The 15,487-nt window shown below is 50.9% G+C and overlaps 1 protein-coding gene across 4 annotated transcripts; it reads left to right on the top strand.

Annotated features, from left to right (window-relative positions):
• The first annotated feature begins 1,299 nt into the window (after positions 1-1,299).
• On the top strand, positions 1,300-15,306 carry baz1a (bromodomain adjacent to zinc finger domain, 1A). Of its 4 annotated transcripts, none has more exons than XM_062557368.1 (29): positions 1,300-1,763; positions 2,319-2,597; positions 2,680-2,817; positions 2,909-3,022; positions 3,133-3,220; positions 3,347-3,466; positions 4,972-5,214; positions 5,312-5,407; positions 5,676-5,814; positions 5,993-6,124; positions 6,238-6,558; positions 6,655-6,820; positions 7,854-7,961; positions 8,495-8,562; positions 8,644-8,732; positions 8,911-9,134; positions 9,225-9,445; positions 9,522-9,652; positions 9,754-9,887; positions 10,119-10,255; positions 10,322-10,393; positions 10,564-10,646; positions 10,754-10,918; positions 11,231-11,442; positions 11,522-11,623; positions 12,132-12,280; positions 12,366-12,547; positions 12,635-12,722; positions 14,183-15,306. In XM_062557368.1, exons 1-29 carry the CDS (start codon positions 1,651-1,653, stop codon positions 14,356-14,358), a joined length of 4,290 nt encoding a protein of 1,429 aa, XP_062413352.1. In that variant the 5' UTR covers positions 1,300-1,650; the 3' UTR covers positions 14,359-15,306. The 4 variants fall into 4 exon arrangements, with proteins under 4 accessions (XP_062413352.1, XP_062413354.1, XP_062413353.1 ...); XM_062557370.1 differs by having other exon boundaries at positions 9,552-9,652; XM_062557369.1 differs by having other exon boundaries at positions 2,912-3,022.
• The last annotated feature ends 181 nt before the right edge of the window (positions 15,307-15,487 follow it).

The raw sequence follows: 15,487 nt of genomic DNA on the forward strand, positions 1-15,487 counted from the left end.
CATTGACTTATGTGATGAAGTTGCACTTTTTTGTAGTTTGTTTCCTTCTGATTGAAATGATCTTATTGTGAGTCACTTTGGATAAAAGCATCAGCTAAATGACATGTGATGGAATGTAATATTAGTATTTTGTGATTACATTACATCACGTCATTTAGCTGACGCTTTTATCCAAAGTGACGTACAATAAGTGCATTTCCACATAGAGACACAAACTCAGAAGAACAAGTAACAAGAAAGTACATTTTCATCAAATAAGCAGTTACAAAACATGTTATAGAAAAGTACCATTTTAAGTATTTTAAAAGTGCTACCATTTGTTAGTGCTACGGTTTGCTGGTGTTTTAGTCAAGGTAGAGTCTAAAAAGGTGTGATCAATAGTATTATCATTAGGGTTATTTTAAGTATTCTAAAGTAAAGCTACAATTAGTTTGTAGTTTTTTTATGAACAGTGGATTATTAATAAATATATGATTAATATTTACTTCTCTAAAAAAAAAGTGTGTAGTCCTCCTGACTAATCATTTCCTGCTGTCACTCACCATGCGCCATTACGTCCCGGCTTCCTGCCGCTCACTCCTCTGACGTCAGTGGTGACCGCTACCAGGGCAACCATTGGCTTCCAATTGGAAGAGTGAGGGTACGGCCGTCCAATAGGCGCGAAGGATGAGAGTAAAGCACCGCCCACCTACTCACTCCACGAGGTGCGTTTATGTGACACTCAACATTTCAGAAACACACGGAGCAACAGTTTAACCGGTAAACAGCAGTGAACAGATCCTGGAATTTAGTTAGTTAGTTTTATTTCTGCTTTAATATAAAATATAAAACCGTATTGTTGTTTAATTTGAAGTGAGATCAATAATTAATATTTTACCTTTTATGAATCCCACCGTACCACCACCGAATGTTTCAGGCTCTCTGGCAGACATTTTGAGCCCTTTGTGAATTACGCACAAATCATTGCAATGTGACGTTAAAAACGGGATAATGAGCTGTAGACGACATATGTGTGTTCAGAATGTCACATTAAAATGTAAACATTGAAGATGGAGAAAAAAAACATTTATTCAAATATCATCGAAGTACTTTGACAAAAAGCTAAAACATAATTTAAAATAATATCTCATCCTATGAGGAAAGAGCCTGAATTACATTCAAAGCAGGGAATAAAACGCAGGGAATAAATTCCCGGATGTTCAGGGGGACATTGCGCCGTACAGTACCAGAGAGCAGTGGGGAACTGAGATTTCCCAGTTTAGCGAGGGTCCCTGAAGTAGGTGAAAACTTGGTCAACAAGCCGCCAGTTGAGCAGCTTTCAGCTTCATCCCGGGACGATTTCTTCTTCTTCTTCTTCGTGACCGAGGACCAGGTTTTACCGCCCCGTCGTGTCGCCATCTTGTCCCTGAAGAGACGGTTGAGTCGGGATGCGTGTTTCTATTGTGTGGAGGAGAAGCAGAAGAAGCTCCATGTGCGCGGATTAACGGACTCTAACAAAAGACCCGCGCGCTGCTCGCCCCCCTCCCGCCGGCGCTTTCCGCGTGGGACTCCGGTTCTCCCGTGACACCGGACTCTGGTTCGTTCGGCCGTGGTCTGGGTCTCTGGTCCAGTTCTTTTTGACCCGGTTTCCCTTCTTTTATTTCCCGCAAGATGCCGCTGCTCCACCGGAGAGCCTTCGTCCGGCAGAGACCTCCAGCGGACCTGCGCCCGGACGAGGAGGTCTTCCTCTGCAAGATCACCCACGAGATCTTCAGGAGCTACGAGTGAGTACCCGGTCCACCGGAACCCCGGTCCACCGGCGGGCCGCTCGAGCCGCGGGACCAACTTTCGATGACAGTTGGTGGTTGGTCAAACTTCACAACAATCCTTAAACCCAACTTCCGGTTTCTTAAAGTGTTCTCCGGTGCTGGACCGATTACCGCGTCCGCCCAGAGGCGGGAAACCGGGTCACACGGGTGGCCGGTTGGGTCCGGTGGGCAGATGTAATGTTCGCTGAAGTTCTCTAACTTCGCTAAGGCTAGCTAGCGGCTAACCGTTAGCCGTTAGCCGTTAGCCGTGAGGCGGGCCTGCAGCCAAAGTGAAACGGAACCGCTCATTTTACTCTCAGATAATATCCATAATGGCTATAAAATATTCACACAGCTTGGATCCAGGCAGGTCACGTGACCCGCTGGTCTCACTGGGGCTCTCAGGTGGGGGCCGGTCCGGTTGACTGGTCTCAGACCAGGACGTCCTGTGTGATTCTTAGAAAAGACTGGACCTGTTTGTGATCACAGTGGATCTATTGATTGATCCGAGGTTCTGGTTGTGGTCCTCAGTGAGTTCTTCGAGAGGACCATCCTGTGTAACAGCCTGGTGTGGAGCTGCTCCCTGACGGGCCGGGCCGGGCTCACCTACCTGGAGGCCACAGACAGCGAGCGGCGGGCCCGGCTCAGCCTGCAGAGCTTCTCTGAGTCTCTGCTCCACCCGCTGCTCCACCTGGCCGCACTCAGCCGCTGCTGCAGGCTGACGGAGCTCTGTGAGCTGGTCTACGCCTTCGTCAAGGACCGCTTCTTCCCTGGGGAGACGGTGGACGTGGTGGGACGCAACGGGGCCAGGTAGGTGGGGGGGGGAATGAAGTAGTGTCGTTGTAACATTTGTGAGATGATTATCAGAGTGTGTGTGTGTGTGTGTGTGTAGACACGTGTGTGAGATCCTGCAGGTCCTGTCTCCTCACTCCAGCGCTAATGGTCGCCCTAAAGCATCTGGCGACGGCACCATCGTCATCAGCGACAGCGACGAGGAGAGTGAAGCCTTCCAGAGCCCCACAGTCAATGGGTCAGTGGGTCAAAGTCATCTGCAGACTGTCTTTAGGGAGGGAGAGGTGCATTGTGGGTAACGTAGGAGTGTATGTTTTAATGTTTGTCAGCAGGAAGAGGAGGAGGAGGAGGAAGCCTCTGAGCCCGTCTGTGTTTAAGTACACCGTGAGGATGACCAAAGCAGAACATTCCGAGCCGTTCACTGTGAAAGGGAGTCACATCAGGTGAGTCCATGCACCCAGTGAGCGTGGTGATGTCACTGAATGTCCCCTGCTCACCGTGTTCATGTGGTCTCATAACAACATGCAGAAGATGACTGCTGATGTTTGTTCAGTCGCAGGAAGACCAGCGTCTCCAAAGAGAGGCTGAAGCTCCTGTTCAAGCAGCACTGTGAACCTCACAACGGGACCATCGTCCTCAAGGTGACCCCCGACACACCACATTATTACATCACATGTCACTTGGCTTTTATCCAAAGTCGATGTACATGTTGTTATAGATAACACGTTATATATGATGTGTTGATGGGGTCCATTCCTGTCCCTCAGTCCTCCACAGTGACCAAGTACCGGCTCTCTGAACAATGCTTCTCTCAGTTCTTCCCTGATGAGCCCCCCCTCCTCCCCTTCAGCCCTCCTGCTAAAGGTGGCCGTGGCTCACCTGGACAGGTAAGGAGGATGTGTGGATTACATCCATATACCTGATCAGTTTAACGGGACATGTTATTAATAATGCTGATGTGGTTTGATTTCTATATCGGTTGTAAAAGTGTAGAGTTCATGTTTCTATAATGTTATGCAGTGTTTGAGGGTTTACAGCCTCTCAGCTGTGCACATGTGTCCCCATTTCTTCTTGGGGTGTCGATCTAACCCTTATGTACATGTCATTTATCCAACTATAATACGGGAAGATGAAATCCAGCGTTGTGATTGGTTGAGTTACATTATTCAGTGATAATGTACAGTAGCTGTTCGTACTTGAAGCTGTACTTTATCTTTAATAATGTAACCGTTCACAACAACCCCCCCGAAAGTGATTGGATGATAAAGTACAACCTCATTGCTTAATTAACATGTCACATGGTCGCATGTTTCAAGTTCCCCACTGCTGTGTATCGCACACACACACACACACACGCTCACACACACACTCACACACACACACACTCACACACACGCGCTCACACACACACACACGCTCACACACACACTCACACACACACACACTCACACACACGCGCTCACACACACACACACACTCACACACACACTCACACGCACACACATGCTTACACACGCTCACAGACACGCGCTCACACACACACACACACGCTCACACACACACACTCACACGCTCACACACACGCACACACACGCGCTCACACACACACACACACTCACACGCACACACACGCGCTCACACACACACACTCACACGCACACACACGCGCTCACGCACACACACTCACACACACGCACACACACACGCTCACGCACACACACACACTCACTCACACACACGCGCTCACACACACGCTCACACACACGCTCACACACGCTCACACACACACACGCTCACAAACACACACTCACACACACACACGCTCACACACACACACTCACACACGCTCACACACACACACGCTCACACGCACACGCGCACACACACACACGCTCACACACACTCACACACACACACGCTCACACACACACGCTCACACACACACGCGCTCACACACACACGCTCACACACACACACGCTCACACACGCTCACACACACACACGCTCACACACACACGCGCTCACACACACACGCGCTCACACACACACGCGCTCACACACACACGCGCTCACACACACACACACGCTCACACACACACACACGCATACACACGCGCTCACACACACACGCTCACACACACACACACACACACTCACATGAGGTAAAATGTGTCAGTTTGTTCATTTAAAAACTTGATAGTGGTTTTTACAAATATCTTTGGTTCCATCTGGAAGAGATTTCAAATGATGTGACCCACTGCAGCAGTCTTAGTCCCGCCCCCAATGCTCTCATTGGTTGAAACGTGTGCGAGCGCTTGTCAACACGGCCCCTCACTGTGGTACGGTGCGTGTGAGTCTTTTAACATAATACCATTTTTAAAAATGTCTCCAGACCAGCTCGTCCCTCCGGAAGGCAGCAGAAGAGAAGCTGAAGCTTCTGCAGCAGAAAGACGACATGGCCGCTGCAGCTAAGGACCGAGTTCGTCTAAAGAAGGAGAAGGAGGACGTGCAGGAGGCTAGGAGGAGGGAGAGGGAGGACCGGGAGAGAACCAAGGAGGACCAGAGAAAGAGGTTTGAGGAGGAGAAACTCAAGAGGAGGGAGGAGAAGGAGCGCAGGAAGCTGGAGAAGGACAGGGTCCGTACAATACAAATAATATTCCTACTTAATTGAACAATGATGATATTTAAGTGTGGGTATTGTAGATGCCATAGTAAGACGTGTGGCTATGCAGGAGCGAGAGAAGCTGAGAGAGGAGAAGAAGAAGTATGCAGAGCGCTTGAAGCTGTGGAGCAAACCCAGAGAGGACATGGAATGTGAGGACCTGAAGGTCAGTGAATGCACCACAGCTCCCTCTGACCCCTCTATGGAGCTCTACGGGGGGCGGCATCAACTCAATTGTACCAATACGGACCGGTCTGCGAGCTGGACTTAACGTCAGCAAAGCGACATCACCATGGTTACAAAGGTGTCGTTTGGACATGACACTGAACTCCGAATCAGTGAATATCTTTACAACTTTACAACTTTGTATTTGAAATGATCAAAACTTTTGGCTTGGATTTGGCTCCTCACCCGTCCTCCTTCTGCTGATCCAGGATCTGCCCAGTCCCGTCCCAGTGAGGACCCGTCTGCCCCCCCACCTCTTTGGAGAAGCTCTGATGGTTCTGGAGTTCCTGCGGGCCTTCGGCGAGGTCCTTGCCCTGAAGGACGAGTTCCCAGATGGAGTCTCTCTGGGTCAGAGCCCCGCCCCCTACTTCTACACCACGCCCCGCCCCCTCCCTCTACACCACGCCCCCTCACCTCTACACCATGACCCTGACCTCTACACCACGCCCCCTCACCTCTACGCCACGCCCCCTACCAGAGCCTGGTTTATTGAAGACTAGCTAAAACGGACCTTCTCTCTCCACAGAGGTTCTGGAGGAGGCCCTGGTGGGTTCTGATCCTGAAGGTCCTCTGTGTGAGTTGCTGTTCTTCTTCCTGTCAGCCATCTTTCAGGCTCTGGACGAAGAGCAAGAAGACGTGGCTAAAGAGCAGGCAGAAGGTCCACACACACACACACACACACACACACACACACACACACACACACACACACACACCTAACCCTAACCCATGTGTGCACCAGCATGAGTCAAACGTGTGTGTGCTGTGTAGACCTCCCGGAGGCTCTGGATGATGACCACGATGCCACCCAGTCTGCGCTGAGTGCTGTCGCCTCATTGGCTGCCTCGTGGCCTCAGCTGCACCAGGGTTGCGGTCTGAAGCAGCTGGATCTGGACAGCTGTACGCTGTCAGAGATCCTGCGGCTGCACATCCTGGCATCTGGTGCTGACTGTTACCATGGCAACGCCAAGTTCCGATACCAGAAGCAGGGCGGGTTCACCCTGATGGACGACCCGTGTGTGGAGCTGCGATTGGCCGAGCCCTTGCTGCTGAAGAGGCTGTCGAGCACCTCTGTGTACGACCTGACTCCAGGTCAGTGATACCTGAGGCATTAGGCTCTGCAGGAAACGCCACGCGGAGGCTCCTGAAGCATCTAGAAGTCTATTGATGAGTAATTGATGTTTCTAGAGGAGAAGCTGAGGATCCTGAAGGCGCTGATGGGGAAGCTGCTGACGTTGGCCTCCAGCAGAGACCTAATAGAAGACTGTGTGGAGGATCAAAGATCTGCTAAACAGGAGCTCAGAGAAATCCGATCTGAACAACACCGCAGAGACCGGGAGGAGGCTGCACTCAGGTACACACACACACACACAGGTACACACGTACACACACACAGGTACACACACATACACACTCAGGTACACACACACACACACACACACACACTCAGGTACACACACACACACTCAGGTACACACGTACACACACACAGGTACACACACATACACACTCAGGTACACACACACACACACACACACACACACACTCAGGTACACACGTACACACACACAGGTACACACACACACTCAGGTACACACGTACACACACACAGGTACACACACACACACACACACACTCAGGTACACACACACACACACTCAGGTACACACACACACACACTCAGGTACACACACACACACTCAGGTACACACACACACACTCAGGTACACACACACTCAGGTACACACACACACACACACACTCAGGTACACACTCAGGTACACACACACACACACTCAGGTACACACGTACACACACTCAGGTACACACGTACACACACACAGGTACACACACACACACACTCAGGTACACACACACACACACTCAGGTACACACACACACACACTCAGGTACACACACACACACACACACACACACAGGTACACACACACACTCAGGTACACACACACAGGTACACACACACACTCAGGTACACACACACAGGTACACACACACACACACAGGTACACACACACACACACTCAGGTACACACACACACACACACTCAGGTACACACACACACACACTCAGGTACACACACACACACACACACACACACAGGTACACACACACACTCAGGTACACACACACAGGTACACACACACACTCAGGTACACACACACAGGTACACACACACACTCAGGTACACACACACAGGTACACACACACACACACAGGTACACACACACACACACACACTCAGGTACACACACACACAGGCACACACACACACACAGGTACACACACACACAGGTACACACACACACACACACACACACAGGTACACATTAATTTGAGAGAGTTGAAATGTTCTTTGCATCTTCAGGGTCCGTCTCCGTAAGGAGGAGAAGCTGAGGGAGCAGGAGATGAGGATGAAGGAGAAGGAAGAGAGACTGAAGCAGCAGGAGGTGAAGGGAGGACTCAACCCCACCAGGTGAGACTGAATCCAGTGTCTCTTTGGTCTGTTCATCACTTTCTAGAGTGAGGCTATTAATAGCAGGGGGTTCAAATACTTCTTTTCCTCACTGTAGATAATCTCCCTCCAACATTTCTTGCTCTGTTACTGTCAGATCGATAGATCAATGCAGATCAATGCATGGATCTGACAGGGGCCTGCTGGAGATGGACCCAATGGTAAAATGATCCTGGTTATTGTGAGTCTCCAGCTGCAGTTTTCTCTCTGGTCTGCTATCAGATGCTCCTACGTCAGCAGAGGGAGACACTGGAAGCACGGGGTACAATTAGGATGAAAACCAGTGCATGTAGCTGCCGCAATGCCTTCTGGGACCTTTACAATCAGCCAGTGATGATGGCCATGTGATCTTTACTCTGGGACTTAAAGACCACGACGCTGTTTGAGCTTTAAAACAAATGGAAATGAGTTGTGATTTTCAGATTCAAATGTTTTGGATGTGAGATATTTGGACAGTTGAAGGGTTAAAAGGGATCGTGTTCTTCTGTCTGCAGTGAGGCTCTTTTAAAACATTCAATCGAAGAAGACAAGGAGCAAAACTCTTCATTCAACAAGATAACGGGTAAAAAACAAGGAAGTGAAATCTCAATTCAACTGTCTCTTGTTTTCTGATGAGTCATCAGTGTCGTCTCTCCTCCTGCAGAAATCGACCAGATAGACAATCAGCTGACCTCTGACCCCAAGCCCCTGCCCTGCCCCCCCACCCTGCTAAGTGCCAAGGAGCAGGAGAAGGTCAGGCACATGAGTTAATGGTTAATCATTTCAAGTGGAGAAGGGAGGTAGTTGGATTTTAGAAATGGAGTTCATATGTTGGGGCTGGGGGGGGGTCTTCACTGTTCCTACATCTACAAAGGGGGGCTTGGGAGCCCCTGTTGGATGGAATGACGCAGGCCTTTCCTCCGGTCTGCAGGTTCGAGAGCTGCAGGAGCGGATCCAGAAGGCTGCGTCCTGCACCTGCCTGCTGCCGCTGGGTCGGGACCGCATGTACCGCCGGTACTGGCTCCTCCCCTCGGCCCCCACCCTGTTTGTAGAGGAGGACGGCTTCGGCCTGACGGAAGACATGCTGCGTCCACGGCCCAGACCCCCCCAGGACGCCCCGCCCCCCATGGAGGAGGAGGAGCTTGCCCAGGGGAGGTGGGGTATTTTGGTGGTGTTTGAAATCCTGACCTCCAAAAATGAAACCAACATTTCTAAATATTATTCAAATATTTCCTCCCTGGGTAGTGCTGGCTCAAGCCCCACCCCCCTCAGCACCTGTGGGCCGCCTGTCAAATGTCTCAACCAATGGTTCTTCTACACCTCGGTGGAGGAGGTGGATCTTCTGATTGAGGCTCTGAACCCCAGAGGTCACAGAGAGAGCGGCCTGAAGGAGGCGCTGCTGCAGGAGAGAGACAAACTGACCCACCTGATGCTCAACTGTGAGCGGAGCAAGTACACCTACACAGGTACACAGCTCCATGTACACCTACACAGGTATGCAGCTACACCTTTTAGCAACTACTTACCATCTCGTTTGTCTAGATGATCTGGAGTGTTGCCAATCTGTCCCAGAATGCACCTCTGCAGCTGAGACCCTGATGGAGGGGAGACTGAGAGACCTGTTGCTGGACATTGAAGACCGAATCCACCAGGGAACCTTGGGGACCCTGAAGGTACACACACACACACACACACACACACACACACACACACACACACACACACACGCAGACAACCAGGCAACGCAGGAGACTCACCCCCCCCCTGCGCACAGGTGATGGACAGACAGGTGTGGCGCTCGGCACTGGGAGCAGGAAACTACGAGCTGCTGTGCTCTGACGGCAGAATGAACGGACGGGTGGAGCCTGTGGAGGTGGACTCACCTGTCCACCTGAGAGCCAGAGACAGGTACGCAGAGAAGACCCAACAGGTGTCTTCTTTACGCTCTGTGAGCAACCGCTACTGGGGACAATGCATCATGACATGTGACTGAAGAGAGCCCTGTGATTGGTTATCGTCGCTAACAGCTATCTTTAATTTCGATGTATTTTCTAATGAACTAAAACTCATTGGAGTAAAGTTTATTTTATGCTATTTAATGTCCAACCAAGTGACTGAGAGACAAAGCGTTGTCTCCAGACTCCAGGAGCTGAGGTGTGACGGCGGCAGCGGCGGAGCGACGCCTCAGCTGGTCAGCAGCTCGGTGCCGATCCTGGCCCAGGCGCTGGCTCACATTGAGCAAGGCATCGAGAGGCGCTTCATCAAAGCTCCACTGGGTGAGTCCTGCTGTCTCATGCCTGTCCAGAGGTTCGTCCTCTCGCTCACCTTCTGTTTTTACACAGGAGACGAAGACTCAAAGAAAGATCACAAGTCCAAGAAGAACAAAAAAAAAGACGAGGACCAGGCCAGTGATGGTAGATTGTCTTGTTAAAGGATAATATCTTTATCATCATGAATGTCATCAACACAACAGACGCTCTTTGTCCTCCTGTCTGTCCTTGTCCCCTTATCGGCCTCTTCTCGCCTCCTTTTTGTCTTCTCTTTTATCTCCTCTGTTTCTCTTTGTCACCCTGTCTGTCCTCAGACGGCAGTGACAGCGGGCGGGTCATTAAGACAGTGTTGGAGCGATGGAGGGAGTCCCTTCAGATTTGCTCAAGTCTGTCTCAGGTCCGAAAAGTCCCCCATCATTTTGTCTCATTAGTTGTTTGTAGGTCGATAAACTCTATAAATGATCAATCTGAGTTTGGGGTTGACATCCAGATGTTTGTCTCCAGGTGTTTGTCCACCTGTCCAGTCTAGAGAGGAGTGTCCTCTGGTCCCGCTCCGTCCTCAATGCTCGCTGTCGCATCTGCAGACGCAAAGGAGACGCCGACAACATGCTGCTGTGTGACGGCTGTGATCGAGGACACCACACCCACTGCCTGAGACCCCGCCTCAAGGTAGGTTAGCCACACCCACTGCCTAGTAGGTTAGCCACACCCACTGCCTGAGACCCCGCCTCAAGGTAGGTTAGCCACACCCACGGCCTAAGACCCCGCCCCAAGGTAGGTTAGCCACACCCACGGCCTAAGACCCCGCCCCAAGGTACGATAACCACACCCACTGTCAGAGACCCCGCCCCAATGTAGGATAACCACACCCATTGCCAGAGACCCCGCCCCAATGTAGGATAACCACACCCATGTGCTGGGGTACCATGTCTAGGCTCTATTATAATCATGCTAACACTTTACTTACTCTGCTTGTCTCAGGCGGTGCCAGAAGGCGACTGGTTCTGTCCAGACTGTCGACCCAAACAGCGATCAAGACGCCTCCCATCCCGTCAGCGCTCTTCTATTGATGAGGAAGAGCCAGAAGAGGAGGAGGAGGAGGAGGAAGAAGAGGAAGAGGATGAAGAAGAAGATGAAGAGGAGTCGGAGGAAGAAGAGGATTCCGATGAGGAGGAAGAACCAGTAGTTGTCAGGTAGGTGTGGAAATATTTAAACTTGTCTATTTACATAAATTCAGTCTAAAGAGCAGCTTCCCCTCTTAAATCTCTGCAGAACCAAGAAAAACCCGTCCCTGCCCTGTAAAGGCAAAGGTCCACAAGCCACTGCCAAGAACTGCACACCTGCCTCAGCAGGGAAAAACACATCTGCATCCAAGTCAGTATCAGCCGTAGACCTGATCCCTGTCAGCCGTAGACCTGATCCCTGTCAGCCGTAGACCTGATCCCTGTCAGCCGTAGACCTGATCCCTGTCAGCTGTAGACCTGATCCCTGTCAGCCGTAGACCTGATCCCTGTCAGCCGTAGACCTGATCCCTGTCAGCCGTAGACCTGATCCCTGTCAGCCGTAGACCTGATCCCTGTCAGCCGTAGACCTGATCCCTGTCAGCCGTAGACCTGATCCCTGTCAGCCGTAGACCTGATCCCTGTCAGCCGTAGACCTGATCCCTGTCAGCCGTAGACCTGATCCCTGTCAGCCGTAGACCTGATCCCTGTCAGCCGTAGACCTGATCCCTGTCAGCCGTAGACCTGATCCCCGTCAGCCGTAGACCTGATCCCCGTCAGCCGTAGACCTGATCCCCGTCAGCCGTAGACCTGATCCCTGTCAGCCGTAGACCTGATCCCTGTCAGCTGTAGCTCTAATTCCAGATTCTATCCAATCACAGGTCCTCAGGTAAGAAGGCCAACGCGTCTGCAGGTAAAGCGCCGACCCGTTCTGGAAGTCGGGTCAGCGCCCGTCTGAGCCACGAGATCCTGGCAACAAACACCAAGACCTCCGTGGCTCAGACAGAGCCCCTCAAGAGGCAGCCAACAGGTAAATACACACCTGGATACCAGGTAAACACTATCAACAGGTAAAACCCACAGACTCTTCACTTTTCACCCTGCTCCGCCCACAGACGTAGCCCCGCCTCCTAAACCCTCCAGACCCGTCCTCCCCCCCCCTTCATCCTCCTCCAGCCGGCGCTCTTCTGGCAGGAACCATGGCGTCCATGAGCTGTCGGCCTGTGAGCAGCTGACTGTGGAGCTCGTCAGACATGAGGACAGCTGGCCTTTCATGAAGCTGGTGTCCAGGACTCAGGTGTGTGTGTGTGTGTGTGTGTGTGTGTGTGTGTGTGTGTGGATAATCATCAGCAGTCTGTTAACTCCCACTGATACCTGTCTGTAGGTGCCTGACTACTATGATATCGTCAAGAAGCCGATCGCTCTCAGCACCATCAGAGAAAAGGTCAACAACTGTGAATATCAGGCAGCTGGTGAGGAGACAAACTCACTCACACACACTGAGTGAGACCATAAACTAGAAGAGAGAAGTAGTTATTTCCTCATAGACGTCTATGGGAGCAGAGGAGTCGCCCCCTGCTGGTCACTACACAGAAGTAGAGTCATTTCCTCATAGACGTCTATGGGAGCAGAGGAGTCGCCCCCTGCTGGTCACTACACAGAAGTAGTCATTTCCTCATAGACGTCTATGGGAGCAGAGGAGTCGCCCCCTGCTGGTCACTACACAGAAGTAGAGTCATTTCCTCATAGACGTCTATGGGAGCAGAGGAGTCGCCCCCTGCTGGTCACTACACAGAAGTAGAGTCATTTCCTCATAGACGTCTATGGGAGCAGAGGAGTCGCCCCCTGCTGGTCACTACACAGAAGTAGAGTCATTTCCTCATAGACGTCTATGGGAGCAGAGGAGTCGCCCCCTGCTGGTCACTACACAGAAGTAGAGTCATTTCCTCATAGACGTCTATGGGAGCAGAAGAGTCGCCCCCTGCTGGTCACTACACAGAAGTAGAGTCATTTCCTCATAGACGTCTATGGGAGCAGAGGAGTCGCCCCCTGCTGGTCACTACACAGAAGTAGAGTCATTTCCTCATAGACGTCTATGGGAGCAGAGGAGTCGCCCCCTGCTGGTCACTACACAGAAGTAGAGTCATTTCCTCATAGACGTCTATGGGAGCAGAGGAGTCGCCCCCTGCTGGTCACTACACAGAAGTAGTCATTTCCTCATAGACGTCTATGGGAGCAGAGGAGTCGCCCCCTGCTGGTCACTACACAGAAGTAGAGTCATTTCCTCATAGACGTCTATGGGAGCAGAAGAGTCGCCCCCTGCTGGTCACTACACAGAAGTAGAGTCATTTCCTCATAGACGTCTATGGGAGCAGAGGAGTCGCCCCCTGCTGGTCACTACACAGAAGTAGAGTCATTTCCTCATAGACGTCTATGGGAGCAGAGGAGTCGCCCCCTGCTGGTCACTACACAGAAGTAGAGTCATTTCCTCATAGACGTCTATGGGAGCAGAGGAGTCGCCCCCTGCTGGTCACTACACAGAAGTAGAGTCATTTCCTCATAGACGTCTATGGGAGCAGAGGAGTCGCCCCCTGCTGGTCACTACACAGAAGTAGAGTCATTTCCTCATAGACGTCTATGGGAGCAGAGGAGTCGCCCCCTGCTGGTCACTACACAGAAGTAGAGTCATTTCCTCATAGACGTCTATGGGAGCAGAGGAGTCGCCCCCTGCTGGTCACTACACAGAAGTAGAGTCATTTCCTCATAGACGTCTATGGGAGCAGAGGAGTCGCCCCCTGCTGGTCACTACACAGAATGATGCTTTAACACCGCTCTGACTTCTCTTAAAAGAACAAGGGGTTGATGACTGATTCAAACCATGAAGAACAACAGCAGACTTAAACTTATGGTTTGATGCTCCTCATCCCTGCAGGTGAGTTTGTCTCCGATGTGGACCTGATGTTCTCCAACTGTCTCCAGTATAACCCTCGTCACACTAACGAGGCAAAGGCGGGACATCGTCTGCAGCAGTTCTTCTACTCGGAGCTTAGCAGGCTCGGCCTATCAGAGCGAGGCGCCACGCCCCCTGCTAAGCGCTCCCGACGCTGAATCAAACGTACCCCGTGACCTCCTGACCCTGCTGTTTTTATGCTCAGAGCCGATCCAATCAGAATGATTAAAATGGAAATGATCTCATGGTCACATGATCAGTTTTGCTCTTAAAACAAATGTTCTGAAGAAAGTTTTGTCTTCTTGGAGTTTATGAAACGTTGAGTAGATTTGACCTGCTGACCTTCAGGGTCTTTACTTTCTGTCCATATATGTGGACAAGAGAGACAAATGGTAGACACAGATACGCTGAAGGACAGACCGTAAAGACATTAGAGAAGGGACACTAGAGCAAATGGAGACGGGCAATAACTACTAAACAAAGTTCCTCTTTACACCAGCATCCAAACAATCTCCCATCAGGCCTTTGTTTTCTCTCAGGGACAAAAATAATTTAGATTTCAATGGGAAGTATTTTTTTACTGAAGCATCGCCGGGCAACGAGGCCAAATGTCATTAATGAATAAAAGTGAAATAAGTCAGCCTTTCACTCTGCTGTGTGTGTGTGTGTGTGTGTGTGTGTGTGTGTGTGTGTGTGTGTGTGTGTGTGTGTGTGTGTGTGTGTGTGTGTGTGTGTGTGTGTGTGTGTGTGTGTGTGTGTGTGTGTGTGTGTGTGTGTGTGTGTGTGTGTGTGTGTGTGTGTGTGTGTGTGTGTGTGTGTGTGTGTGAGGGCTTTTAGCATAAAGTGATTTGGATTTAGGGTAAAAGATCAAATGAATATGTGGAATCGTTCCTTCAGCCGAAGAAACCGGACTCTCTGGATTTGTAGTTGTTCTGTTTTCCCTTAATGTGTTTGTAGCAGCTGCAGCTCGGCCTCTCTCTGCTGTACACTACACTGGAGCCACTGCTGTGTATTTATTTAGTTCTTTGTTGGATTTATTTATGACTGATAGAAGCTTCCTGATGCTCCTTGTTCTCATGTAAAAATAAACTGACTTTAATAACGCAGTAGCCAACAGTCTGATTTATTACCAAAACAAGCCGACTGCAGTACTACAGACCCCTGACCTTAGTGACCTCTGCCCTCTGGACCCCATTCCATTCGCTCCCCTCCTCACCTGTCTCATTACCTTTGGTTATCTGGCTGCTTTCCCAACTCTCTGAAGGAGGGTTAGCCCCCCCTCACCCT

Source organism: Pungitius pungitius, chromosome 14 (genome assembly GCF_949316345.1).
Source record: "Pungitius pungitius chromosome 14, fPunPun2.1, whole genome shotgun sequence".
Classification (NCBI taxonomy): domain Eukaryota; kingdom Metazoa; phylum Chordata; class Actinopteri; order Perciformes; family Gasterosteidae; genus Pungitius; species Pungitius pungitius.

What these genes read in the sequence shown, in the direction of transcription:
- baz1a (XM_062557368.1), top strand. Translation starts at nt 1,651, where the DNA reads ATGCCGCTGCTCCACCGGAGAGCCTTCGTCCGGCAGAGACCTCCAGCG. An exon ending in CGGGAGGAGGCTGCACTCAG is followed by an intron (nt 6,821 to 7,853) that starts GTACACACACAC and finishes TTGCATCTTCAG; the next exon opens with GGTCCGTCTCCGTAAGGAGG. An exon ending in TTCATTCAACAAGATAACGG is followed by an intron (nt 8,563 to 8,643) that starts GTAAAAAACAAG and finishes CTCCTCCTGCAG; the next exon opens with AAATCGACCAGATAGACAAT.